The sequence below is a fragment of the Scyliorhinus torazame genome, chromosome 2 (assembly GCF_047496885.1).
Source record: "Scyliorhinus torazame isolate Kashiwa2021f chromosome 2, sScyTor2.1, whole genome shotgun sequence".
NCBI lineage: Eukaryota > Metazoa > Chordata > Chondrichthyes > Carcharhiniformes > Scyliorhinidae > Scyliorhinus > Scyliorhinus torazame.
In genome coordinates this window covers 356,526,404-356,554,260 of record NC_092708.1, presented here as the reverse complement: position 1 = coordinate 356,554,260, position 27,857 = coordinate 356,526,404, and the positions used below count along the sequence as shown (strand labels likewise).

The window sequence follows — 27,857 nt, the reverse complement described above, 5'->3', positions numbered from 1 at the left end:
TCTATGACTTGCAAACACACCCAATGAGATTGCTGGATAGTAATGACTGGAAGACTGGCAGAATAACTTGCTGATGCTCACTTGTGTAAGGCCTGTAGATTTGTATTACAGAAAGTTTTTTTTAAAAAATTGGTTACGTTTAGATGAACAATAATACATTAACTTCTTTTCCAGAAAGCTGTGGGTAAGAATGCCACTAGCATCAGCTTTCATGGCATGGTTCGAGTTTAATCAGATATCTTAAAGTTGCGTGCCAGGAAGGTTGTGGACTGCCTCAGGACAACATGGCAGCTACCCACTGACCTGGAGAGATCTGATGACTGAGCTGAAGTAATCTATGTCTATGACACCAGCTTGGTGAGGGGAAAAATGAGAAACACATGGCAACATTTTTCCTGACTGTTGGAAGTGAGTTTGGCAGTGGGTGGGTGGGAAAGTCACCGAGGCGAGTGCACAGTGGGAAGAGTTCCTTCAGTGAAGCTGACAAACCGGGAAGGCTTTGACCAGTTACACTGAAGAGCTCCAGGCATGGCCAGGTGGGAGGCTGCTGTTCTTTCACTGCCTGACAAGTGATTGTCAAATTCTTCGAAGGCACTTCGCTCGCCTTCAGCGGCACTTCCAGCTTTCACCACGGACGGCATGGGAGCAGCTTATGTAACTCCGCCTTCCATCTCTGCTGAGAGGCAGGAGAGCAAAGGCCACACCACCATCATCAGCAACAGGAGCTCCCGTCTCCTCAGTCACATGCCCCTCCGCAGGGCAGAAAGGATGAGCATCGCGACCCAGCTGGAGGTTCACGAGACCCCAACACGGAGCCTGCAGGCACAGTGGCTGAATGACCTCCAAATGTGCTGTATCATTCTATGATCGGATCAAATTTGTTAACACAGGAATTATCATCAGGGGCTTAAGGCACAGCTCAGTTCTCACAGACTGTTGGTTTTACATTTAATTCTTGCACTGTCTCTGCTGATCAAGTTCAATTTGTGCTGTTTTTCTTTCCTGCTCGCAACTGCAAAAAGTAGTCGCTGCAAAACAATTCAGGAAACGCAGACATGGGGAGGATAAACAGCAGGATGCCAGATTCTAGTGAGGTTGGTGCTGTTGTACTAAATGAGCAGTCTGTGCTTCCTGTACAGACCCCAAGAAAAGAAGAAACACACACAACATTCCTCATATCTGTATTTGGAGGCAGGTCTCCAGCACGCACATGATTCATTTGCTATCTTTCTCTGTGCGTCAAATTCGTGAACCTGCGCACTTGTCATGATAGCAACTGAATGTGTAAAACCACATTTGCAGAAATACTTGGCAAACATCAAAGCACAAACTGGTGTGCATGCTACAGAAAACAGCCAATTCCTTTTCGGCCTATTGGGACTGTGCTAAAGTTATCTAGGTTTTTATTTTGAAAAGGAGAAGCTGTAAGGCTGCCTCAATGCGTTGAGGGGGAGATTCTGCTGTGGGGAAAGAAACAGGTGTGGCTGGGCGTTATTGTGCATCACGACACACACTTCACAGCAAGCGGATAGAGTCCAGTCGTTAGATGATAGTCTTCATGTGCACACCACAAGTGTGTCTGGACGTTGGACAATAGAGGGAACAGATCTTTGTATCACTGCAGGGTTAACTGGAATCTGCACTGTGATGCGACAATACAATTCAAGGAAAGAGGTTGTTATTAATTACAAGATTGAGCTATTTCTTCAATGTCCAGCGTGATTCATGGTTAGATGAACAAGGGAAACACTGTTGGATAATTTTGTTTCACCTATCCTTGTGCACCTCTGTTGACTAAAGGCCCAATCAAATGGCCTTGTCGCGCCCGACGTGGGATGCGACAAGACCATTGAATCCCGCTAGAGGCCTGTCGTGAGATTTGCGACACTCGGGCCGCCTCGCGAGATCTCACTGGGCGGGATCCAGATCTGTGTGTTCGAGTGAGCAGTTAGGCCCATTGTAATATATCTGTGCCGGATTTCCTGAGGCCCGGGAACGAACCCCCGCACCTGGGAGAGCTTGCCACGGTGCCGTTTAGCACTGGGGGACACAAAGGTGGGAGCGTGTTGGGGAGACCTGAAAGGTTGGAGCGTGGTGGTGAGGTCCTGAAAGGTGGGAGCGTGGTGGGGAGGTCCTGAAAGGTGGGAGTGTGGTGGGGAGATCCTGAAAGGTGGGAGTGTGGTGGGGAGGTCCTGAAAGGTGGGAGCGTGGTGGGGAGATCCTGAAAGGTGGGAGTGTGGTGGGGAGGTCCTGAAAGGTGGGAGTGTGGTGGGGAGACCTGAAAGGTGGGAGTGTGGTGGGGAGGTCCTGAAAGGTGGGAGCGTGGTGGGGAGGTCCTGAAAGGTGGGAGCGTGGTGGGGAGATCTGAAAGGTGGGAGTGTGGTGGGGAGACCTGAAAGGTGGGAGTGTGGTGGGGAGGTCCTGAAAGGTGGGAGCGTGGTGGTGAGGTCCTGAAAGGTGGGAGCGTGGTGGGGAGATCCTGAAAGGTGGGAGCGTGGTGGGGAGATCCTGAAAGGTGGGAGCGTGGTGGGGAGGTCCTGAAAGGTGGGAGCGTGGTGGGGAGATCCTGAAAGGTGGGAGCGTGGTGGTGAGGTCCTGAAAGGTGGGAGCGTGTTGGGGAGATCTGAAAGGTGGGAGCGTGGTGGTGAGGTCCTGAAAGGTGGGAGCGTGTTGGGGAGATCTGAAAGGTGGGAGCGTGGTGGTGAGGTCCTGAAAGGTGGGAGCGTGGTGGGAAGGTCCTGAAAGGTGGGAGCGTGGTGGGGAGATCCTGAAAGGTGGGAGCGTGGTGGGGAGGTCCTGAAAGGTGGGAGCGTGGTGGGGAGATCCTGAAAGGTGGGAGCGTGGTGGTGAGGTCCTGAAAGGTGGGAGCATGGTGGGGAGATCCTGAAAGGTGGGAGCGTGGTGGGGAGATCCTGAAAGGTGGGAGCGTGGTGGGGAGGTCCTGAAAGGTGGGAGCGTGGTGGGGAGATCCTGAAAGGTGGGAGCGTGGTGGTGAGGTCCTGAAAGGTGGGAGCGTGTTGGGGAGATCTGAAAGGTGGGAGCGTGGTGGTGAGGTCCTGAAAGGTGGGAGCGTGGTGGGAAGGTCCTGAAAGGTGGGAGTGTGGTGGGGAGACCTGAAAGGTGGGAGTGTGGTGGTGAGATCCTGAAAGGTGGGAGCGTGGTGGGAAGGTCCTGAAAGGTGGGAGCGTGGTGGGGAGACCTGAAAGGTGGGAGCGTGGTGGTGAGGTCCTGAAAGGTGGGAGCGTGTTGGGGAGATCTGAAAGGTGGGAGCGTGGTGGTGAGGTCCTGAAAGGTGGGAGCGTGGTGGGAAGGTCCTGAAAGGTGGGAGTGTGGTGGGGAGACCTGAAAGGTGGGAGCGCGGTGGGGAGACCTGAAAGGTGGGAGTGTGGTGGGAAGGTCCTGAAAGGTGGGAGCATGGTGGGGAGACCTGAAAGGTGGGAGCATGGTGGGGAGACCTGAAAGGTGGGAGCGTGGTGGTGAGGTCCTGAAAGGTGGGAGCGTGGTGGGGAGATCTGAAAGGTGGGAGCGTGGTGGTGAGGTCCTGAAAGGTGGGAGCGTGGTGGGAAGGTCCTGAAAGGTGGGAGCGTGGTGGGGAGATCTGAAAGGTGGGAGTGTGGTGGGGAGGTCCTGAAAGGTGGGAGCGTGGTGGGGAGACCTGAAAGGTGGGAGCGTGGTGGGGAGATCCTCAAAGGTGGGAGCGTGGTGGGGAGATCCAGAAAGGTGGGAGCGTGGTGGGGAGATCCTGAAAGGTGGGAGCGTGGTGGTGAGGTCCTGAAAGGTGGGAGCGTGTTGGGGAGATCTGAAAGGTGGGAGCGTGGTGGTGAGGTCCTGAAAGGTGGGAGCGTGGTGGGAAGGTCCTGAAAGGTGGGAGTATGGTGGGGAGACCTGAAAGGTGGGAGTGTGGTGGTGAGATCCTGAAAGGTGGGAGCGTGGTGGGAAGGTCCTGAAAGGTGGGAGCGTGGTGGGGAGACCTGAAAGGTGGGAGCGTGGTGGTGAGGTCCTGAAAGGTGGGAGCGTGTTGGGGAGATCTGAAAGGTGGGAGCGTGGTGGTGAGGTCCTGAAAGGTGGGAGCGTGGTGGGAAGGTCCTGAAAGGTGGGAGTGTGGTGGGGAGACCTGAAAGGTGGGAGTGTGGTGGGAAGGTCCTGAAAGGTGGGAGCATGGTGGGGAGATATGAAAGGTGGGAGCGTGGTGGTGAGGTCCTGAAAGGTGGGAGCGTGGTGGGAAGGTCCTGAAAGGTGGGAGCGTGGTGGGGAGATCTGAAAGGTGGGAGTGTGGTGGGGAGGTCCTGAAAGGTGGGAGCGTGGTGGGGAGACCTGAAAGGTGGGAGCGTGGTGGGGAGGTCCTGAAAGGTGGGAGCGTGGTGGGAAGGTCCTGAAAGGTGGGAGCGTGGTGGTGAGGTCCTGAAAGGTGGGAGCGTGGTGGGGAGGTCCTGAAAGGTGGGAGCGTGGTGGGGAGACCTGAAAGCTGGGAGCGTGGTGGTGAGGTCCTGAAAGGTGGGAGCGTGGTGGGGAGGTCCTGAAAGGTGGGAGCGTGGTGGGAAGGTCCTGAAAGGTGGGAGCGTGGTGGGGAGACCTGAAAGGTGGGAGCGTGGTGGTGAGGTCCTGAAAGGTGGGAGCGTGGTGGTGAGGTCCTGAAAGGTGGGAGTGTGGTGGGGAGACCTGAAAGGTGGGAGCGTGTTGGGGAGACCTGAAAGGTGGGAGCGTGGTGGTGAGGTCCTGAAAGGTGGGAGCGTGGTGGGAAGGTCCTGAAAGGTGGGAGTGTGGTGGGGAGACCTGAAAGGTGGGAGCGTGGTGGGGAGACCTGAAAGGTGGGAGTGTGGTGGGAAGGTCCTGAAAGGTGGGAGCATGGTGGGGAGACCTGAAAGGTGGGAGCGTGGTGGTGAGGTCCTGAAAGGTGGGAGCGTGGTGGGGAGATCTGAAAGGTGGGAGCGTGGTGGTGAGGTCCTGAAAGGTGGGAGCGTGGTGGGAAGGTCCTGAAAGGTGGGAGCGTGGTGGGGAGATCTGAAAGGTGGGAGTGTGGTGGGGAGGTCCTGAAAGGTGGGAGCGTGGTGGGGAGACCTGAAAGGTGGGAGCGTGGTGGGGAGATCCTGAAAGGTGGGAGCGTGGTGGGGAGGTCCTGAAAGGTGGGAGCGTGGTGGGGAGATCCTGAAAGGTGGGAGCGTGGTGGTGAGGTCCTGAAAGGTGGGAGCGTGTTGGGGAGATCTGAAAGGTGGGAGCGTGGTGGTGAGGTCCTGAAAGGTGGGAGCGTGTTGGGGAGATCTGAAAGGTGGGAGCGTGGTGGGGAGACCTGAAAGGTGGGAGCGTGGTGGGAAGGTCCTGAAAGGTGGGAGTGTGGTGGGGAGACCTGAAAGGTGGGAGTGTGGTGGTGAGATCCTGAAAGGTGGGAGCGTGGTGGGAAGGTCCTGAAAGGTGGGAGCGTGGTGGGGAGACCTGAAAGGTGGGAGCGTGGTGGTGAGGTCCTGAAAGGTGGGAGCGTGTTGGGGAGATCTGAAAGGTGGGAGCGTGGTGGTGAGGTCCTGAAAGGTGGGAGCGTGGTGGGAAGGTCCTGAAAGGTGGGAGTGTGGTGGGGAGACCTGAAAGGTGGGAGTGTGGTGGGAAGGTCCTGAAAGGTGGGAGCATGGTGGGGAGACCTGAAAGGTGGGAGCGTGGTGGTGAGGTCCTGAAAGGTGGGAGCGTGGTGGGGAGATCTGAAAGGTGGGAGCGTGGTGGTGAGGTCCTGAAAGGTGGGAGCGTGGTGGGAAGGTCCTGAAAGGTGGGAGCGTGGTGGGGAGATCTGAAAGGTGGGAGCGTGGTGGGGAGACCTGAAAGGTGGGAGCGTGGTGGGGAGGTCCTGAAAGGTGGGAGCGTGGTGGGAAGGTCCTGAAAGGTGGGAGCGTGGTGGTGAGGTCCTGAAAGGTGGGAGCGTGGTGGGGAGGTCCTGAAAGGTGGGAGCGTGGTGGGGAGACCTGAAAGCTGGGAGCGTGGTGGTGAGGTCCTGAAAGGTGGGAGCGTGGTGGGGAGGTCCTGAAAGGTGGGAGCGTGGTGGGAAGGTCCTGAAAGGTGGGAGCGTGGTGGGGAGACCTGAAAGGTGGGAGCGTGGTGGTGAGGTCCTGAAAGGTGGGAGCGTGGTGGTGAGGTCCTGAAAGGTGGGAGTGTGGTGGGGAGACCTGAAAGGTGGGAGCGTGTTGGGGAGACCTGAAAGGTGGGAGCGTGTTGGGGAGATCTGAAAGGTGGGAGCGTGTTGGGGAGATCTGAAAGGTGGGAGCGTGTTGGGGAGACCTGAAAGGTGGGAGCGTGGTGGGGAGATCTGAAAGGTGGGAGCGTGTTGGGGAGACCTGAAAGGTGGGAGCGTGGTGGGGAGATCTGAAAGGTGGGAGGGTGTTGGGGAGATCTGAAAGGTGGGAGCGTGGTGGGGAGATCTGAAAGGTGGGAGCGTGTTGGGGAGATCTGAAAGGTGGGAGCGTGGTGGGGAGATCTGAAAGGTGGGAGCGTGGTGGGGAGATCTGAAAGGTGGGAACGTGGTGGGGAGATCTGAAAGGTGGGAGCGTGGTGGGGAGGTCCTGAAAGGTTGGAGCGTGGTGGGGAGATCCTGAAAGGTGGGAGCGTGGTGGTGAGGTCCTGAAAGGTGGGAGCGTGGTGGTGAGGTCCTGAAAGGTGGGAGCGTGGTGGTGAGGTCCTGAAAGGTGGGAGTGTGGTGGGGAGACCTGAAAGGTGGGAGCGTGGTGGGGAGACCTGAAAGGTGGGAGTGTGGTGGGGAGACCTGAAAGCTGGGAGCGTGGTGGTGAGGTCCTGAAAGGTGGGAGCGTGGTTGGGAGATCCTGAAAGGTGGGAGCGTGGTGGGGAGATCCTGAAAGGTGGAAGCGTGGTGGGGAGATCCTGAAAGGTGGGAGCGTGGTGGGGAGACCTCGTGCATCCCATAGTGGCGTGTCCTCACATAGGGGGCTGTGGGGAAATGCGCATGTGTGCCGGGGGGGGGGGGGGGGGGGGGGGAGGTTGGGGGGGGGGTGTACCCTCAAACTCACTTAGAGATCAGGACATCCTTACAAAATAGCGACCTGATCTCTGAGGAGTTAGTCTCACCAGCAAGTTGGGCAGCACGGTAGCACAAGTGGATAGCACTGTGGCTTCACAGCGCCAGGGTCCCAGGTTCGATTCCCCGCTGGGTCACTGTCTGTGTGGAGTTTGCACGTTCTCCCCGTGTCTGTGTGGGTTTCCTCCGGGTGCTCCGGTTTCCTCCCACAGTCCAAAGATGGGCAGGTTAGGTGGATTGGCCATGATAAATTGCCCTTAGTGTCCAAAAAGGTTAGGAGGGGTTATTGGGTTACGGGGATAGGGTGGAAGTGAGGGCTTAAGTGGGTCAGTGCAGACCTGATGGGCCGAATGGCCTCCTTCTGCACTGTATGTTCTATGTTCCCCTTTGCTGAAAAAATTTCAAAGTGGCTAAACCTCTCAAAGCCCCAAAAAATGACTAAGTGTGGGTGAATACTGGTGTGGATCTCACCGGAAAAGCTGGCGAGAAATAGCCCACCAAAACGACACTCGAACATTTTTAGTTAAATTGCAGCCGAGAAATTTTGGCCGGGGCAGCCTGGCGATTCTCCGGGCCCCGAGTGGCCGACGAGCTTGGCCGAGTCCCGCCGGCGTGGATTACTCATCTCCCACACGGCGGGACCTGGAAGGTGAGTGTGCGGGGGCCGTCCTGGAGGGGGGGGGGGGGGGGGCGGAGGTGGTTTGGCCCGCGATCGGGACCTACCGATCGGCACGCGGGCTGGTTCCGTGGGGGCCTACTTTACTCCGTGCCGGGCCCCTGTAGGGCTCCGCCATATTGCCCGGGGGCCGGCGCGAAGAAGGGAATCCCCACACACGTGCGGAAATACGGCGGCCGTTCCGCGCATGCGCGGACTGGCGCCGACTGGATCTGCGGGGACCACTCCGGCGGCAACCTAGCCCCCGAGAAAGAAGAGAATTCCTCACTTTCGGGGGCCGATGACGCCGGAATCGTTTGCGCGGTTTTCACGCCGGTGTGGGGACATAGCCCCATTATTAGGGAATCCCGCCCAATAAGTGTGAAAAGTGGATGATAATGCCTGAAGTAAAGTGATAAATAATCTTAATTCACTTGCTGTAAGATAGTAATGAAGATAATCAGTCTGTGGCATAATTAACTTGAATTTGTAGAAGCCATTTAATAAAGTACCACAAATGTCCGAAGGAGAGGAGGAAATTGCCAGAATTCCCACTCCCGTTTGTTATCTAGTAACTACAGCAGTAACATTGTCATTGGGCCCAGCAATGATATCCCCCAAGACTGCACTGCCTCCAATGTGAAATGTGAAGTTATCCACTTTGGACGGAGGTACAGAATGGCAGAGTATTATTTAAATGGCGGTAGATTGGGAAATGTTGATGTACAGAACCTGGGTGTCCTTGTACAGCAGTCACTGAAAGCAAACATGCAGGTATAGCAAGCAGTTAGGAAGTCAAGTGGTATGTTAGCCATCATTGCAAGAGGACTTGAGTACAGGAGTGTGGTAGGCTATATTAGGGGTATTGCGGTACCTAGGTGGGATGTACCTTATACTACAAAGAACAAAGAACAAAGAAATGTACAGCACAGGAACAGGCCCTTCGGCCCTCCAAGCCGGTGCCGACCATGCTGCCCGATTAAACTACAATCTTCTATACTTACTGGGTCCGTAGCCCTCTATTCCCATCCTATTCATGTATTTCTCAAGCTACCCCTTAAATGTCACTATCGTCCCTGCTTCCACCACCTCCTCCGGCAGCGAGTTCCAGGCACCCACTACCATCTGCGTAAAAAACATGCCTCGTACATCTACTCTAAACCTTGCCCCTCGCATCTCAAAGCTATGCCCCCTAGTAATTGACCCCCCTATCCTGGGGAAAAGCCAGGATCATACTGTAGTATGATTGGTAGAACCTGCCTGCTAGTTCCGCCCAGCAGGCGGAGCATAAGAGTCTGTGTTTCACCCACAGCAGTCATTCTGTACCGGAGCTGCTGGGGTAACTACTTGTTCATTAAAGCCTTCAATTGGACTACAATCTCGCTTCAGTAGTGATTGATCGTGCATCAAGGAGCAAGGATGACTTCCTGCAGCTGTACAGGGCCTGGATGGGACCACACCTAGAGTATTGTGTGCAGTGAGTCCAGGGGGGGCAGGATTGTCGTATGAGGAGAAATTGGGTCAACTGAGCCCGAATTCACTGGAATTTAAAAAAATAAGATGGGATCTAATTGAAATATTTGGGCAGCACGGTAGCACAGTGGTTAGCACAGTTGCTTCACAGCTCCAGGGTCCCAGGTTCGATACCCGGCTGGGTCACTGTGCGGAGTCTGCACGTTCTTCCCGTGTCTGCGTGGGTTTCCTCCGGGTGCTCCGGTTTCCTCCCACAGTCCAAAGATGTGCGGGTTAGGTGGATTGGCCATGCTAAAATTGCTCTTAGTGTCCAAAAGATGTCAAGTGGGGGTTACTGGGTTACGGGGATAGGATGGATACGTGGGCTTAAGTCGGGTGCTCTTTGTAAGGGCCGGTGCAGACTCGATGGGCCGAGTGGCCTCCTTCTGCACTGTAAATTCTGTGATTTCTATGAAATATTTAAATTCTAACAGGATTGGACAGACTGGATGCAGGGATGTTGTTTTCTCTGGCTGGTGGAGTCTAGAACAGGAGGTCACAGTCTCAGGATATGGGATAGGCCATTTAGGAATGAGATGAGGAGAAGTTTCTTCACTCAGATGCTGGTGACCCTGTGGAATCCTCTACCACAGAACGCTGTGGAGGCCAAATCACTGAATATATTTCAGAAGGAAATAGATTTCTCGACTCCAAAGGTGTCAAGTGGCATGGGCGGAACGTTGGAGTATGGCGTTGAGATGAAGGATCTGCCATGATCACATTGAATGGTGGAGCAGGCTTCAAGGGCCGAATGGCCTACTTCTGCTCCTATTTAATTTGTTTCTGTGCCTATCTACAAGACGCAAGTCAGCAGTGCGATGGGATGCTCATCACTTGCCTGGATGAGTGCAGGTCCCAACAACAATCCAAAAGCTCAACACCATCAACCATCCAGCACCCCATCCATACACATGCTCTCCGTCCACCACAAGTGTATTGTGGCAGCAATGTGTACCATCTACAGGTAGCGCTGCAACAATTTGACAAGCCCCCTTTGATAGCTCTTCCAAAAGAGCGACCTGTACCCCCGACCCATAGGGAGATCACCAGCTTCAAGCTACACACCATCTCGAGTTGGAAATATATGGCTGTCCCTTCACTGTCACTGAATCAAAATCCTGGAACTCCCTGCCTTAGTGCACTGTGGACGCAGCTACACCACACGGACTGCAGCAGTTCACGCAGGTAGCTCACCACCACCTTCTGAAGGGCAGTTAGACATGGGCAATAAATGCTGAACTCGTCAGCAATGCTCACATCCCAAGAATGAATAAAATTAAATATTAAATGTATGCGCAGGTTTATGGTCCTGACAAGTGAGAGCAAGTTCCTCAGACCTTCGCTCTGATCTGTTAATGATATGGAACTCCGAACAGAGGATGTTGTAACGCAGATACTCAGAAACAAGCCTGATCACCATCAGAGTGTCAACAAATGAATCATGGAGGAGTGCTGATTTTGATAATTTCGATAATCTTCTTGTCCAAGCCAACACAAATGTGTGGTACAGCTGTAGAAATGTTTGCAATACATAGGATCTGACTACAGTGATAATACTTTATCTGTGGTATAATCGTCACAATCTGCAGAGTAACACATCAGTGCAGTTTTAGCCAGAACTGTGACCTCCCTTGGCTTATCCCAATACAATTGCAACTGTTTTGGTGAATCTAAATGAACAAACAGCAATTGTAGAACAAAGTGGGAATTTACACAATAATAATAATCTTTATTGTCACATGTAGGCTTACATTTACACTGCAATGAAATCACTGTGAAAATCCCCTAGTCGTCACATTCCAGCGCCTGTTCGGCGACACAGAGGGAGAATTCAGAACATCCAATTCACCTAACAAGTGACGTCTTTCGGGACTTGTGGGAGGAAACAGGAGCACCCGGAGAAAATCCACGCCGGCACAGGAAGAACGTGCAGACCCCACACAGACAGTGACCCAAGCGGGAATTGAACCTAGGACCCTGGCACTGTGAAGTGACAGTGTTAACCACTGTGCTACCATGTTGCCAAAGAAATTGGCATCAAAATGAATGCAATGAGCTTGATTTGAAAAGCCCCACTGTTCACTGCACGAGGAGGTGTGGCCATTAATAGGTGAGTTTTATTAATAGGACAGTTTTAGTCTGTCACAGCTGAGAGTTTTCACTCATCCTCTGAATGCTCAAATGAAAACCAGAAGCAAATATTCTGGTATGTACAAAACTTAAAATTTCCCACTGACTTGTATCTCACCGTACAGTCATTTAAACATTAAAAATTTTGGTGAATTTTCATTTGTTGCTGGGGAAAAAATAAACACAAAATTCTAGCCCAAATGGCTCCCACGTCCTACTGGCTCCACCCAGTAAGGCGGAGTATAAGAGCCCGGGTTTTCCCAGCAGCCGCATTCTGTAACTGTGCTGCTAGGGAACAAGTCTGCGTAATAAAGCCATCGATTGACTCCTTCTCATCTCGTCTCGTGAGGCAGACTTTAAAGGACATGGAGCTCCGAATCATTCCGGAGTGTCTGCGAATCAGCCCCCACGCCGCAAACTCAGCGGCCACTTTTAAACACTGGTTAGCGTGTTTTGTTGGATCCCTCCGAACGGCCACCGGCGTACCCACAGAAGACCAGAAAATGCAGGTCCTGCATTCCAGGGTGAGCCCGGAAATCCACACTCTCATAGAGGACGCGGACGATTTTCAGGCGGCGCTCGCCATGCTGATAGGAATCTACGTTCGGCCCGTCCACCAGGTCTGCTCATGCCACCAGCTCACGACAAGACGGCAAATCCCCGGGGAATCGCTGGACGAATTCTACAGTGCGCTGTTAATACTGGGGAGAAACTGCAACTGCCCACCGGTTTCGGCTAACGAACACACGGAGCTACTGGTTCGGGATGCTTTCATGGCAGGTATGCTTTCGTCCCAAATTCGCCAGCCATTGCTGGAAAGAGACGCACTCGGCCTCAAGGAGGCACGGGCCCTCGCTACCTCGCTCGATCTGGCATCGCAGAACGCCCGTGCCTACGCCCCCGACCACCCGGCAGCCCCTTGGGCACCGTGGACCCCCGCCGCGACCGAACCCCGGGACCCCCCGCAGGCCTGTGCTGCCAGAGCGGCAGATCAACCGAGGGGCCCCCACTGCTACTTTTGTGGACAAGTGAAACACCCCGGACTGCGCTGCCCGGCCCGCTCAGCCCTCTGTAAAGGGTGCGGCAAAAAGGGGCACTTGGTAGCAGTGTGCCAGGCCCGGGGGGTCGCCGCAATCTCCAGGGGAGAACCAGGACCCCAAACTCAACCCCCCCAATGATCCATGTGCGGCCAACGGGCGCCGCCATCTTGGGTCCCGGACTCCATGAAGGAGGGACAGGCGCCGCCATTTTGTGCTCCTCCGGCAACGTATGATCACTGGGCGGCGCCATCTTGTCCACCCCCGACCGTGTGCGACGGCTAAGGACTTCGGTATGGACGGCCCCACGGGGCATGAAGAAAACGCCCCGATGCAGCAACTGCGACTAGCTTCGGTGACCCTGGACCAGTCACGGCCCTGAACACTCCAAACGGCAACAACATACACTGCTTTTGAAGCAGATGGGTGGCTCTATCACTTTTTAAGGGTTCCATTCGGCGTCACTAACGGGGTCTCGGTCTTCCAACGGGAGATGGACCGAATGGCTGACCGGTACGGTTTGCAGGCCACGTTTCCATACCTCGATAACGTCACAATCTGCGGCCACGACCAGCAGGACCATGACGACAACCTCCGCAAATTCCTCCAGACCGCGAACGCCCTGAATCTCACATACAACAGGGAGAAATGCGTGTTTAGCACCGTCCATCTAGCCATCCTCGGCTACGTAGTGCGAAATGGAGTTATAGGCCCAGACCCTGAACACATGCGCCCCCTCATGGAGTTCCCCCTCCCTCACTGCTCCAAGGCCCTGAAACGCTGCCTGGGCTTTTTCTCTTAGTACGCCCAGTGGGTCCCCAACTACGCAGACAAGGCCCGTCCGCTAATTCAGTCCACGGTCTTTCCCCTGTCGACAGAGGCCCACCAGGCTTTCCGCCGCATCAAAGCGGACACCGCAACGGCCGCGATGCACGCGATCGACGAGTCCCTCCCCTTCCAAGTCGAGAGCGACGCGTCCGACGTCGCTCTGGCGGCCAGCCTCAACAAAGCGGGCAGACCCATGGCTTTTTTTTCACGCACCCTCCACGCTTCAGAAATCCGCCACTCCTCAGTGGAAAAGGAGGCCCAGGCCATAGTGGAAGCTGTGCGACATTGGAGGCATTACCTGGCCGGTAGGAGATTCACTCTCCTCATTGACCAACGGTCTGTTGCCTTCATGTTCGATAATGCACAGCGGGGCAAGATCAAGAACGACAAGATCTTGCGGTGGAGGATCGAACTCTCCACCTATAACTATGAGATCTTGTATCGTCCCGGAAAGCTGAACGAGCCTTCCGATGCCCTATCCCGCGGCACATGTGCCAACGCACAAGTGGATCATCTCCGAACCCTCCACAAGGACCTCTGCCACCCGGGGGTCACTCGGGTCTATCACTTCGTAAAGACCCGCAACCTGCCCTACTCCCTCGAGGAGGTCAGGACAGCCACCAGTAATTGCCAAATTTGCGCAGAGTGCAAACCGCATTTCCACAGGCCAGATAAAGCGCACCTGATAAAGGCTTCCCGTCCCTTTGAGCGCCTCAGTCTGGACTTCAAAGGCCCCCTCCCCTCCACCGATCGTAACACGTACTTCCGGAGTGTGATTTACGAATACCCCCGGTTCCCTTTCGCCATCCCCTGCCCTGACATGACCGCGGCAACGGTCATTAGAGCCCTCGGCACCATCTTTACACTGTTCGGTTTCCCCGCCTACATACATAGCGAAAGAGGGTCCTCCTTCATGAGCGACGAACTGCGTCAATTCCTGCTCAGCAAAGGCATTGCCTCGAGCAGGACAACCCCGTGGGAACGGTCAGGTAGAGAGGGAGAACGGAACGGTCTGGAAGGCCATCCTGCTGGCCCTACGGTCCAGACATCTCCCAGTTTCCCGCTGGCAGGAGGTCCTCCCGGACGCCCTCCACTCCATCCAGTCACTGCTCTCTACAACAACGAATCAAACACCTCACAAACGCCTCCTTGTCTTCCCTAGGAAGTCCTCTTCCGGAAGGTCACTTCCAACCTAGCTGGCAGCCCCGGGACCCATCCTGCTCTGAAAGCATGTGCAGACGCACAAATCGGACCTGTTGGTCGAGAAGGTTCATCTCCTCCACGTGAACCCTCAATACGCCTACGTGGCGTACCCCGATGGCCGACAGGACACGGTCTCCCTGAGGGACCTGGCGCCCGCCGGAGCTCCACCCCCCCCCCTCAACACCAATCACCCCCTCCCTCCCACCGGCGCACCCCACAGCCGCCCCCTCCGGAGCTCCACCCCCCCCCCCCCCCAACATCAATCACTCCCTCCCTCTCACCCCACAGCCGTCCCCTTCCCCTTCCGCCTAGGGGTAGTGGAGCAGGAAGAGACATCGCTACGCTCCCAGAGACGACGGTGCCCGAACCAGCACCTGCATCACCACCGGGGCTGAGACGATCGGCGAGGACGACCAGGGCACCCATTCGACTCATCGAATCCATATAACAAAGCAAGAAATACCTCTGTAAATAATTCAGTTGTCCAGTTAAAGTGGCATTGTAAATAGTACTGGTAGTGGATATCGGAGCATAGCCGCCATGTTAGCGGCATCCTAGGTACCGACTCTGTAAACCCCTACCACCATACGGCCCACTACCCCTGCCGGGTTCTTTTTTAACAAGGGGTGAATGTGATGGGATGTATTAGGGCTATTACGGTACCCTGTGATGCAGAGAGGCTATTGGTGGATAGACGCTGGGTCCTGAGTGGATCAGCTGCCTACTGGCTCCACCCAATAAGGCGGAGTATAAGAGCCCGGGTTCTCCCAGCAGCCGCATTCTGTAACTGTGCTGCTGGGGAACAAGTCTGCGTAATAAAGCCATCGATCGACTCCTTCTCATCTCGTCTCGTGTGTGATTGATTGTGCTACAATGTGCTGCGAGACCTTTCTCAGTATCCACTTAGGGGGACTTTGTGTTCTCTGTTGAAAGGCATGAGGAAAGAAGCCTTGCGGTTTTACCGAGGTCAGTTTGAGAAGCAGTCCGATGGATTCCTTGCCTTTTATTTTGTTAAAAGGTCTCTCAATTGACCCAGCGAAAAAAAGATTCCCTGACGGTCCAGTGGGTGAAAGCAATGCCTAATACAGCAATTCCTCACTGCTGACTGGAGCCTCAGACATGATAGTTACGCTCCAGTCTTTGAGATGGGAGTTGAGTCCACAACGCTCAGTGTGAAGGCAAGACTGTTACCGACTGAGCCACAGCTAAATTAACTAATCTCAGTCAGGCCACCAAGTTAGGGTGCTGGAATTGCAGTCTGCGGTGGAATTTTTCTTCTCAGTGTTTTGTCTGGTGGGGAAAGTGAGGGCAGCCCAAAATTACCTCCCGAAAGATCGGGGCGCATTTTGTAAAGGCTGTCCTGATCTGAAAAAAAAAAAGTAGAACAGGAACACCTCTATGGACACGGACCTCCCCCCCGCCCGCAATGGATCCTCCCACTTCCCCCCCTGCCATGGGATGGGACTCCACAGGGAACCCCCAATGTAAGCCCCCCCCCTCATGTACTGACCCCTGGCAGTGCCCAGACATTATCCTCCCTGTACTTACCTGTCCGACACCAGCAGGTTCTGTTCACCAGGCCCCGTTTGTGAAGACCTGTTGTAAACCCTGCCGATGTGGCATCATGGGGGGGGGGGGGGGGCGGTTAGAGTTCCGATTTTGTGGCATGATACAGTGAGGAGATCCGCTAATGACATGTAAAAGTATGCTAATAGAGTCCTCGAGTCACGGCCGGTATCCCCATTATACCATTGGCGACGGGAGGAGACAATCTCAACCGGATGTCCCGACGGTGTAAAAGCTGTTTTGGGACTTCCGTTGAATTCTTTGTCCCCTTCGGTTTTCCCATCTGCCAAAAACCAGGGGGCAGGTCCCCCCCCCCCCCCCCAGCATTTCTAAAACAGCAAGGCTCGTCATTCTGAATTGCTAACCAGTGATCTGTTGGATCTTCTCACCCTGCCACTGTACCAAAGCAAATGACCATCCTATGTGACTGTGACAAAAGTAAACTTTCCCATCATGCCCTTCTCAACCTGTCTGCAGCCATTGATGTGGTTGACCACACCGTCCTCCTCAAACGCCCCTCCACTGTCATCCAGCTGAGTGGGATTGCTCTCACCGAGTTAAACCTCTTACCCTCTTTAACCACAGCCAGAATATCACTTTACAATAGTTTCTCTCCCTGCTCTCACTGTTATCTCAGGTGTGTCCCCAAGGCTTGATTCTTGGCTCATCCTATTTCTTATCTACATGCGGTCTCTTGGTGACGTCATCCAAAAGTAGTGTTAGCTTTCAAATGTCCACTGATGACGCACAGTTCCACCTCACCATCACCTCTCTCAACTCCGCCATTGTTGCTAAACTATCAGACTGCTTACCTGACCTGTCCAATACTGGATAAGAAGACATTTTGTCCAGTTGAATATTGAGAATACTGAAGCCACTGTTTTCTGTCCCCACTCCAAGTTTCATTCCCCAGTGTGTTATAAGGTTCTAGCACATAAAGTGTTAGCATGGGACTGAGTAGAGTACCGCCCACAATGATGTAAGAGAACACATGACCTGCACCTAGGGGTCAGTGTAGGGTGGGACAGAGAAATGTGTAGAAGCAAGCATGGAGACAGTTCCTAGCTTGGAGCTTTACTGTACCTATGTATATAGTTTCTAGGACGGTTGTTAATAAATACTTAATGTTGAATTATATCAGACTACGAATACCTTAATAAGATACAATGAACTACGCCAAACACCCACATAGCTATTAAATTCACCCTCTACCTGGCTGTTGCCTGAGGCTAAACTGCTGGCTACCTTGGTCTCATATTTGACCGAGGTGAGATTCTCAGCATATATTGTGTCAACACTAAGGCCACCAATTTCTATCTTCGTAACGTTACCCAATTTCAACCTTGTCTCAGCTCATAAGCTGCTGAAACCCTCACTCATGCCATTATTACCACTGGACCTGATTATTCCAACACACTCCCGGCTGGTCTCCCACATTCTTTCCTCCATAAATTTTGGAGGTCATCCAAAACTTTGTTGCCCATGTCCTAACTTGCACAATGTCCTGTTCCCCGATCATCCCTGTGCTCACTGATCTACATTGGCTCCTGACTGAGCAACATCTCAATTTAAAAATTCTCATCCTTGTTTTTAAATCTCTTCATATCTTCACCCCCTCCCGACCTCCCGACCTCGGCGACCTCCCGACCTTGTCGACCTCGGCAACCTCCCGACCTCGGCAACCTCCCGACCTCGGCAACCTCCCGACCTCGGCAACCTCCCGACCTCGGCAACCTCCCGACCTCCGCAACCTCCCGACCTCCGCAACCTCCCGACCTCCGCAACCTCCCGACCTCCGTACCCTCCCGACCTCCGTACCCTCCCGACCTCCGTACCCTCCTGACCTCCGTACACTCCCGACCTCCGTAACCAAGCCTTCTGAGATACCTGTAATTCTGGCCTCTTGAGCTTCCCCATTCTTAATCTCTCCACTATTGGTGACCAGATCTTCAGTTGCCTTGGCTCCAGCTCTGGAATTGCCTCTCTACACATCCCTACCACATTCTCGTCCTATTGGATACTCTTCAAAACATAGCTCTTTGATCAAGCATTTGGCAACCTGATTTAACATCTCCTAACCTGGTTTGATGTCATATTTAATTCAAAAACGCCCCCACAAAGTGCCTCATATTAAAGACACAATATAAATATAGGTTCATGTTGTTAATGTTGGACGTTTGTGTGCGGATATCAGGTGAGAGCAAAAAGGGACAGACTGACATAGCCAGTTAATGGCTTTAGGAAAGGAGGGGATAAAGTGAAGCAAAGTAAAATGAAGGAGCGACACGGTGGCATAGTGCTTAGCACTGCTGCCTCACAGTGCCACGGACCCGGGTTCAATTACAACTTCAGGTGGCTGTCTGTGTGGAGTTTGCACATTCTCCCCCCCACGTGTCTGCGTGGGTTTCCTCCGGGTACCCCGGTTTCCTCCCACGGTCCAAAGATGTGCAGGTTAGGTTAAGGGGTTATTGGGATAGGACAGGGATGGACTTGGGAAGGGTGCTCTTTCAGAGGTTCGGTTCAGACCCAATGGGCTGAATGGCCTCCTTCTGCACAGTCGGGATTCTATAAATTCCTCAGAGCAACAATGTCCAATAGCACATAGCAAAATCATCTATTAACTGAGCTATCAGGAAAAGTGGAAATATTTCATACACACTTTAGGGATTAATTCAAGGTCAGAAATATTCCTCTAATTTTCACCTAGACCACTTAGCCCCTGATATCCAAAAGCAGTGGCTCAGCGCAGCACAGTGCAGTACCACAGCCACCTGCTGAGAGTTAGCGAGTGGGTCTCAACTTACAGCTTTCAGGATGGCTATCGCACGGTCACTCAGCCAGACAGGGTAAAGGACCTCGTCGTTCAGGATGGATTCAAACAGATCGTCTTCATTCTCGGCTTCAAACGGTGGCTGGCCACACAGCATCTCATACAGCAGGACACCCAGCGCCCACCAGTCGACGGAAGAACCATACTGCAATTCCTGCAAAATCTGGCCAGAAACAGAATTCCTGTCAATCCACCAACCTTGCACGCAAATTAACTGGAAACTTCAAAACAGCAGAAATGTTAGATTCATGTCTGAATCAGGTCGCAAACCATTAAAACAAAGCATTCATTCAGAAAAGTTACATATGTCACCATTGGTGAGGACCCCAAAAATCTACCCTCTCTCACTAATCCCAGTCGTTTCCATCTGGCTTATCCTGTCTCAGTTGTGCTATGAAATGGCCTAATAAGTTTGACAGACCTATAACTGGACCTACCTAGGAAATAGGTTGTGGCTCAATTAGCATGAAACACGGAACAGATCCAGAATTATACTTTTGTTTGACAGTGCTAGGTGCTGGAGAGATTAATTATTTGACTGCATAAGGGCACATTAGGACATTCCATGCTTTTCAGCATGTTTTGGAATGCATTATTTTAGACTGAATGGTAGCGTGATACCTGCTTATAATTATGCCCAAAGTGCCAGGGCGTGGACGCCATTAAGCGAAAAAAAGAGCTAAATAAACAATTAAATCAAATGGCTAATGAAAATTTAGGTATCATACAATTCCTACAGTGCAGAAGGAGGCCATTCGGCCCATCGGGTCTGCACCGACCCTCTGAAAGAGCACCCTATCTAGGCCCGCTCACCCGCCCAATTCCCATAACCCCACCTAACCTTTGGATACTAAAGGGCAATTTAGGAAAGAAAATCCACCTAACCTGCACATCTTTGGTAGAAATATTTTGACTGAGTAACATAACCTGTCCACCTCCACAAATAATTACTCAAGGGGTTAACGAATACAGGGCCGTGGAGAAAGAGCAGGAGGGTGGGACTATTTAGACAGCTCTTTCAATGGGACAGCACAGGCACGATGGCCAACTGGCCTCGTTCTGCGCTCCATGGTCTCAAATGTTGTCTGGTTCTCCAACACATTTGCCTTGGTCGGTGCGTTTGTCAGCTTTTCAGCCTCACTGCCACACACAGTGAAACATGGAGGTAAGGTGTTCATATGAGGAAGGATGACTTAGGGCAGGTGAAAGAAGTGGGCTTTTCGGAGTATCTTAATGGTGGAAAGAGAGGAAAAGAGGCAGCGCGGTTTAGTCAGGGAATTCCAAAGCTTAGTCCTCAGCCACTGCAGGCTTGGCCACCAATGGTGGAGAAAATACGATGGGGAAGAGACCTGGGGCATCATTCTCCGACCCCCCGCCGGGTCGGAGAATGGCCGTTGGCCGCCGTGAATCCCGCCCCCGCCCCCGCCGAAGTCTCCGGTACCGGAGATTGGGCGGGGGCGGGAATCGGGCCGTGCCGGTTGGCGGGACCCACCGCTCAATTCTCCGGCCCGGATGGGCCGAAGTCCCGCCCAGAAATTGCCTGTCCCGCCGGCGTAAATTAAACCTGGTATTTACCGGCGGGACCAGACGGCGTGGGCGGGCTCCGGGGTCCTGGGGGGGGGGGGTGCGCGGGGCGATCTGACCCCGGGGGGTGCCCCCATGGTGGCCTGGCCCGCGATCGGGGCCCACCGATCCGCGGGCGGGCCTGTGCCGTGGGGGCACTCTTTCCCTTCCGCCTCCGCCACGGCCTCCACCATGGCGGAGGCGGAAGAGACTCACCCCACTGCGCATGCGCGGGAAACTTTCAGCGGCCGCTGACGCTCCCGCACATGCACTGCATTTCCGCGCCAGCTGGCGGGACAACAAACGCCATTTCCGCCAGCTGGCGGGGCGGAAATCCCTCCGGCGTCGGCCTCGTCCCTCAATGTTGGGGCTCGGCCCCCAAAGATGCGCACCTTTGGACCGGCGCGATGCCCGTCTGATTGGCGCCGTTTTTGGCGCCAGTCGGCGGACATCGCGCCGTTGGGGGAGAATTCCGCCCCAGAACTGGAGCAACGTGGATTTCTCTGAGGATTGTAGAGCTGGAGGAGGTGGGGGTGGGGGGTGAGGTCTTTGAAAACAAAGTGATTTGAAAACAAGGAGAATTTTAAAATCAAGGTGTTGCTTAACAGGGTGTCAATGAAAGCATGGGATGATGGATGGACAGGACTTAATATGAGTTAGGACATGGGCAGCAGAGGTATGGATGATCTTGGCTTCATGGAGGGTAGAAGATCAAAGGCTGGTCTGGAGAGTTTTTGAATACTCAAGTCTAGAAGTAACGAAGAGAGAGGCTTTCAAGTGAGCTGAGGCAAGCGATGGAAAATGTATATATAATCATGGGGCAGATATGTGGTCAGATCTTCACCTCAGGGTCAAATATGACACCAATGTTGGTTCAGCGTCAGACAGTGGCCTGGGAAAGGGATGGAGTGGGTGGCTAGAGAACAGAATTTGTGGTGAGGATCTGAGTCACAGAGGGCTTTACGAGGAATTTAAGCTTTACGCTGGCCAAGTTGAGTCAGGCCACTGATTCAAGTGCCACCACAATAATTTAGAAATGGGAAAATTCGACAAGAAATGTCAGTTTATTTGAGGGGTCAGATTTCAAATTCACTTCAAACCGATTCAATGATATTCTCTTCTATCCAGGGTCCTACGTCAAAATGGCACCCCAATCTCTGAGGGGCAGGTCTCACTGGCGAGTTCAGCTCCCCACTGCTGAAAACATTTCTAAGTGTGGGCTGGACTGGTGGGAAACTCCACAAGGCTCAAAGAAATGACTAAGGGGGCGATCTATCCAGTAGATACCGGGAGAAGCCTCCCGCGGGATTTCCGGCAGCCAGTGCGCCTCGCAAGATCTACCCAGTTGTTGCGAGACGTTGGGATCAGGACCCCCCCCTATAAAGGGCATGAATAAGCTGCGCTTGATTGAGTCAGTTTTAAACCAATGTCAGTGAGCTCACCCAGGATCTACCACCTCACAGGATCGACTGGCCTCCTCTGTGAGACCTTAGCCGGGTGCCGTTCAGTACTGGTCCACACAAACGTGGAACAGGCGGAACAACGCCCGAGGGGTCTCCCAGGCCATCGGAGACCCCTGGGTGCAGGGTGGTCACCTGGCCCTCGTCATGGAATGTGAGCACCTTGGCATTGCCGGTCTGGCACCTTGACAATGGCACGCTGGCACTGTCAAGGTCCCCAGGTGGCCCTGCGAAGCCAGCAGGAGCAGTGGAGGGTGGCAGTGCCAGGATGCCTGGGTGGCACTGCTAAGGGACAGGGCCTGAGGGGGGCATTGCAGGGCAACTAGGTAGGGACCTCTGGGAGTTTGGGGGGCATCCTGGAAGGGAGGGCTGTAAGGGGGAGTGGGGGGGGGGGGCTGAAGAGGGGTGTCCTCACTTGGGGGTTTGTGGAGTAATGCCCATGTGTGTGCTTGGTGACCATTGCCCATGGGTGGGACTGTACTGATCCCCCAAAAGGGGACTGAAGGACCCCAGGTGCTTACCCTCTGTGCAGCATGGTATCCTGGCACTGCTGGTGCCACCTGGGCACCCTGGCATAGCCACCCTGGCATAGCCACCTGGGTGCCAGCCTGGCACTGCTAAGGTGTCATGGTGGCAATGCCAGCTGACAGTTGTGCTGCCAGGGTATTGAGTTGGCACTGCCAAGTTGGCATTTTTGTGGGGAGTTAATCAGGTCGTGTGTGACCTGTGCAGGTGTGGGAGGGATGGGCGGGGCAGGGGAACCCCTCAGTGAGCTGGTGCTTGGGGCGGGGGAGGGTTGGGGGCTCTAGAGATTGGGATTTTAAAATGGCGTCCCAACCGCTCGCTACACTGAGGAATATTGCCGAGTGGAGTTCCTCAGTGCAGAAAATGGGGCTATGTGCGGTCTTGGCCGAGCGTTCCCCACTGAGGCCCCCCCTCCCCATCTAACAGGGGGAGCATTAAATAGCGGGGTATTTCTGGCACTGCGAGCACCGGGAAACATGTGGCTGAATGCGCTCGCTGTGGGATTTGATTCCCAATTAGTTAAATTGGACCCCAAGTGTGGTGGTGAACCCGCCGACATAACCAGTTGGATTCTCCAGCAAAACACGCCACCAATGGCTTGGAAACTGTTCCGTTACATCACGGCCTGTGGGTGAATACCGGTGTGGATCTCACCCAAAGAGCCGGCGGGAAGCACCCTGCCGAATTCACCCAAAATTACACTTATGGCGGGATTTACCGGCTGTTCATGCTGGTGGGAAATTCTGGTCCCACGCCAGCACACAGGTTTCCCGGCAACGAGGGGTGCGGTCAACAGGATTTCCTGTTGACAACAGCGGGACCAGTAGTTCTTGCTGGCGGGCCATATCCCTGCTGGAAAACGCCCGGTAGGCTGGTCGGTAAATCCCACCCTCAGTCATTTTTTGTGAGAATCACGCCCTGTATATTTTCAAGAAGGAGTTGGATATAGCTCTTGGGGCGAAAGGCATGAAAGGATATGGGGGATGGCGAGAACAGGTTATTGAGTTGGATGATCCAACCAGGATCATAATGAATGGTGGAGTAGGATAGATGGGCTGAATGGCCTACTCCTGCTCCTGTTTTATATGTTTCAATGTGAAAGTATTTAATGGAGGCAAGAGCGCCATGTCACTTCTTTTTGGGAAGGTCTGCTGAATGAAATGCTACTCAGGCACTTAACTGGGCAGCAGCAGGTCTTCCTGGGATCAAAGACCTCAGGGACGAAGGTCCCGCCCACCAAGAACTATGGGCCAGAGGATCTATTGAACCATCGCCGAGGAGGTGGTGGCTGTTTCCTGTGTGATATCGACCCAAGGCTTACGATCCCCATTGGACCACAGGCCAAAGAACAAAAGAACAAAGAAAAGTACAGCACAGGAACAGGCCCTTCGGCCCTCCAAGCCTGCGGCGACCATGCTGCCCGTCTAAACTAAAATCTTCTACACTTCTGGGGTCCGTATCCCTCTATTCCCATCCTATTCACGTATTTGTCACGATGCCCCTTAAACGTCACTATCGTCCCTGCTTTCACCACCTCCTCCGGCAGCGAGTTCCAGGCGCCCACTACCCTCTGTGTAAAAAGCTTGCCTCGTACATCTCCTCTAAACCTTGCTCCTCACACCTTGACCCTATGCCCCCTAGTAATTGACCCCTCTACCCTGGGAAAATGTCTCTATCCAAAGGTGAATGATGGTGGGAGAGAGGTCACAGGTTTGAGGTAACGAGGGCAAGGGTGGCTCTCAGTGTGCATCACCCTTTCCCAATGCAGTGTTCCTCATTCAGGCACTGAATGCACTTGAACACAGGACTACTCCTGATGGAAACTTACCCAGGTTTGTTTGTCATCCTCCCTGCAGCATTAATACAAATGGCTGCAGGATGAAACTCTTAAGGGCCTCAATTGGTGACGGGGCAGTAAGGCTACCCACAGGCCTTTCCGCCATGGACTTAATTGGGATGGAGGCAGTAAGGTGGCGGGTTCCAAAACCCCACCTCCCACCTGTTTAAATGCCCCACCACCACCAAACCCGCCATGGGAGATGGCATTAAATAATCCCCTAATGGATCGAACTATGCTAAGGAGCCCAGTACTTACCTGAGATCACCACAACATTGAGAGTACCATATGTTTACAGGCAGAATCTTGAGCAAAGCTTCAATAATAGTAGCAAAAGCAACTGCAAATGATTCAATGTGATGAAGGTCCATCAGTTGTTAACCAGCCTCAATGGAATCCTCATTCTCATTCCCAACTGGATCTCTAACAAAATATTACGCAAGGATTTTAATCTGCTGTTGACCTACCTCTGGTGCAATGTAGTCAGGTGTACCACAGAAGGTCCCAGTTGTGTAATTACTATGGATTCCCTCTTTGCACATACCAAAATCCGCCAGTTTGCAATGTCCCTCCGAATCTAAGAGAACGTTATCCAGTTTCAAATCTCTGAGGGAGGGAAACAAAGTGATACATTTTTGCAACTTTTAAAGTGCTGTTTGAAGTTACAGTGTATCTTACTACATTGTGTGACGATATCTACTGATCATTGGACAAATGGTAAAACAGAACAGTATAGCCAGTGGTCAAATGAAAAGGTAACAACATTTTTTACAAAGTGTCAGCTGTTCTTCTGTGCAGCATCTGTTGAGTGTTCTACAATGACCTCAGAGCGCTAGAATTCGAGGAGTGATAAAGAGATGAAAGCCAGGTTTCCAGTTCCTGATTGTTATTAGTGACCCTGCTGGAAATGCCGAGTGTGTAGACACTGAACACGTCCAGCAGTGAAGCACACCGAGGTCAAACAGCATTCCAACAATTATTATCCTGGCTCACACATGAAGAGCTGCATTTTCGGGCAAAGCATCAAATGGCTACCAGTGCCCATGGGTGAATATGCCAGCTAGAATTAGCATATTTGGAAGCGGGTGGAAAGAAAGGATATCTTGTGACTATTAGCCCCTAGTGCACATGAGTGAAAATCCTGTTACCGCACGCCCAATAATGTTTTTCAGCCTTGAACGAGATCTGTTCAGAATTTGATTTATTCTTGTTGAGAGAACATTCAAAGCTTGGGAAAAGCAGTAGAAGGAATAATTGGGAGCTCAAATTAGCAGGGAGAACTGGGCACACATTAGATGTGATTAGTTTCACACTCTGCATGGATATTGGATTTCTTGGCCTTCCCATGTCGTATTTTGGAATTTTTATGAATACTTTGCATGCAGTTACTAATATGCTGGAAATTTGGCTGCAGAACACATCCATCAACAGTCACTGCTGTAGGCTTACAGAGAACCGACAAATGAGCTTCTCTTCCAAATTCAGCTGGAAGCAACACAAAAAAAACTGAAATGACAGAAGTTTTCCAGTAAGAGCTCCAAGACTGACTTTATTTCTATATCCCATTTAAAGGACCATTCATGAACCAGATAGAAAGCATTTATTTTTGAAGGAAAGATAAGGAGCATTTACATTCCACCTTTCGCATCCTCCAGATCTCCCAAAGCACTTTCCAGCCAAATTACTTTTGAAATGAGTGTACTGTTGTTATGTAGGCAGCCAGTTTATGTGGGGAAAACTGACTGCAAAAAAAGATGCATTGCATTGAAGAGCCAAGAGAAAAAGTAAAATGTTGCAAATCTGAAACGAAAATAGAAAACATCAGCAACCTAATAGATCCCTTTTACAGAGACTAACGGACTCGATGCATTGTCTATTTTGGCTCATCTTCTGTTTTCGTCAGATCCCTTAGATGTGTCATTAATTTCAATTGGATTGAGGGAGCATCTTCAAACATTTTTTAAATCTAATAGAAAGGTTAACAAGGGGGGCTAGTGATGCAGATCTATATCCCTTCTACAAACCTCACATTCAACATCAAACATTGCCATGGTAACCGAGTAGAGCAAGGCTTGTGCGTTTCTTTATTGTACTTTAAATGTTTCCAGAAATGAAGAGAAGATTTCACTGGTGCAGAGTTTGGGTTTCACGTCATTGCTCAGGGGACGCACCATCCGTCTCGGATCCTACCGGCACAGCTAGGACTGGACAGACCCAACAACTTTGTCCATCCATCTCCAGCTACAGTTCAGATGCTGACGTTCCTGACTTCTATGCTTCTATCAAGATTAGGACGTTCTTGGATAATGAGTTTAAGATATTGTAAATGGCAGATTGCAATACATGGGAAGAATTTTTGTCCCTTTAACATTCTCCCCACCAACCCTCGTGTTCCTGAAGGGAGTGACTCATGGTGCAGTACAGTTTGACATGCGCCAGTAGCCTCCCGCGCCTTAAGAAAAGATTCATTCTTCACCAGCCAGGTCAGACAATGGCAGTACCTCCTAAATCTATGGTACAAGGGCAACACGCCACAGGAATATCTTCACCGCCAAGTTCCTCTCTTAGTTGTACATCATTCTAACTTGGACATGAATCACTGTTCGTTGATTGTTGCTGTGCCAATATCTGGAAACTTCGAACCTAACATTTGTCAAGTACATGCACCACATCAACGGCAGTGTTACAAGAGAAAAGCTCGACACCACCTTTTCAAGGGTACCGGGCTTTAGGAAGAATGTGAAGGGTTTGTACAAAGTATAGAAGAGATTTGCTGGAATGATCCCAGAGATCATTCTGGTTGTGTGGACAGGCTAGAGAAGCTGGGCTTTATCCTTGGAGCTGAGAAGATAAAAGAGGAGATTATGTAAGGGCATTTAAAATCAGGAAGGGTTTAGACAGAGTGGATAAAGAGAAACTGGGCAGAATTCTCCATTTGGGAGACTATGAAACTCAATGCAATGTTGACAAACTTCAAGCTTTGATTTCCAGCTATTGGACCACTTCTAGCAGCGTTAAGTGCTTTCTTTTAGTTTCCCAGCTGACCACTTCAAAGTCATTTAAGCGTAAAGGGAGATAAATGGAAAGCACTTAACTCTGTTTGAAGTGGTCCAGGAGTTGTCAATCAAAGCTTGATGTTTATAAACATTGTTGTTAGTTTCACAGCTGACCACTTCAAAGTTACTCAACCGTGAAGGGAGATGAATGTAACAATGTTGACAGCTGGGTCTGTGTGGAAGCTGTCACTCATAGCCTAGTAAAATCAATATCTATCAAAGAGGAATGAATGAAATACTTACAGATCAAAGATCTGAGGGGCTTAAACCCAGCTGACTGGTTTTCTCTTTCCAGGTGTATTCCTGTGCTTGAGCCAGCAGGTGTACTTATCAGGTGAGTTTTAAGGCAGTTATTTTTTATCACTGCCTCGGTCTGGACTGTTCTCCAGCATCCAGACAGGTGTCTCTCTTCTGGGGGTCTGTTTATTTAGGGGTTCTCTGTGGGAGGGGGGGTTCTTTAATTAGGGGGTCTCTGGGGGTTTATTTAGGAGGTCTCTGGGGAGGTCTCTTTAATTAAGGAATCTTAATGGTAGGGGTGGGGATGGGGGGGCGGTCTGGTGGGGATGGGCAAGTCTTGCATTGTGTGGGGGGGGGAGGGGGGCCCTCAGATGGATTTTGGGGCCAACTCACTTAAAGAGTGACCCCC

At 52.4% G+C, this 27,857-nt stretch overlaps 1 protein-coding gene across 2 annotated transcripts in view; it reads right to left on the bottom strand.

The window, feature by feature from the left end:
• The window catches only part of prkcha (protein kinase C, eta, a), a 302,477-nt gene that overhangs the window by 14,271 nt on the left and 260,349 nt on the right, over positions 1 to 27,857 (bottom strand). For both annotated transcript variants that reach the window (XM_072491907.1, XM_072491914.1), the window contains 2 exons: positions 24,623 to 24,761; positions 18,745 to 18,933 (listed from right to left, as the gene is read on the bottom strand). In XM_072491907.1, coding sequence (XP_072348008.1) covers positions 18,745 to 18,933; positions 24,623 to 24,761 — 328 coding nt within the window. The remainder of the gene's footprint in view (positions 1 to 18,744; positions 18,934 to 24,622; positions 24,762 to 27,857) is intronic.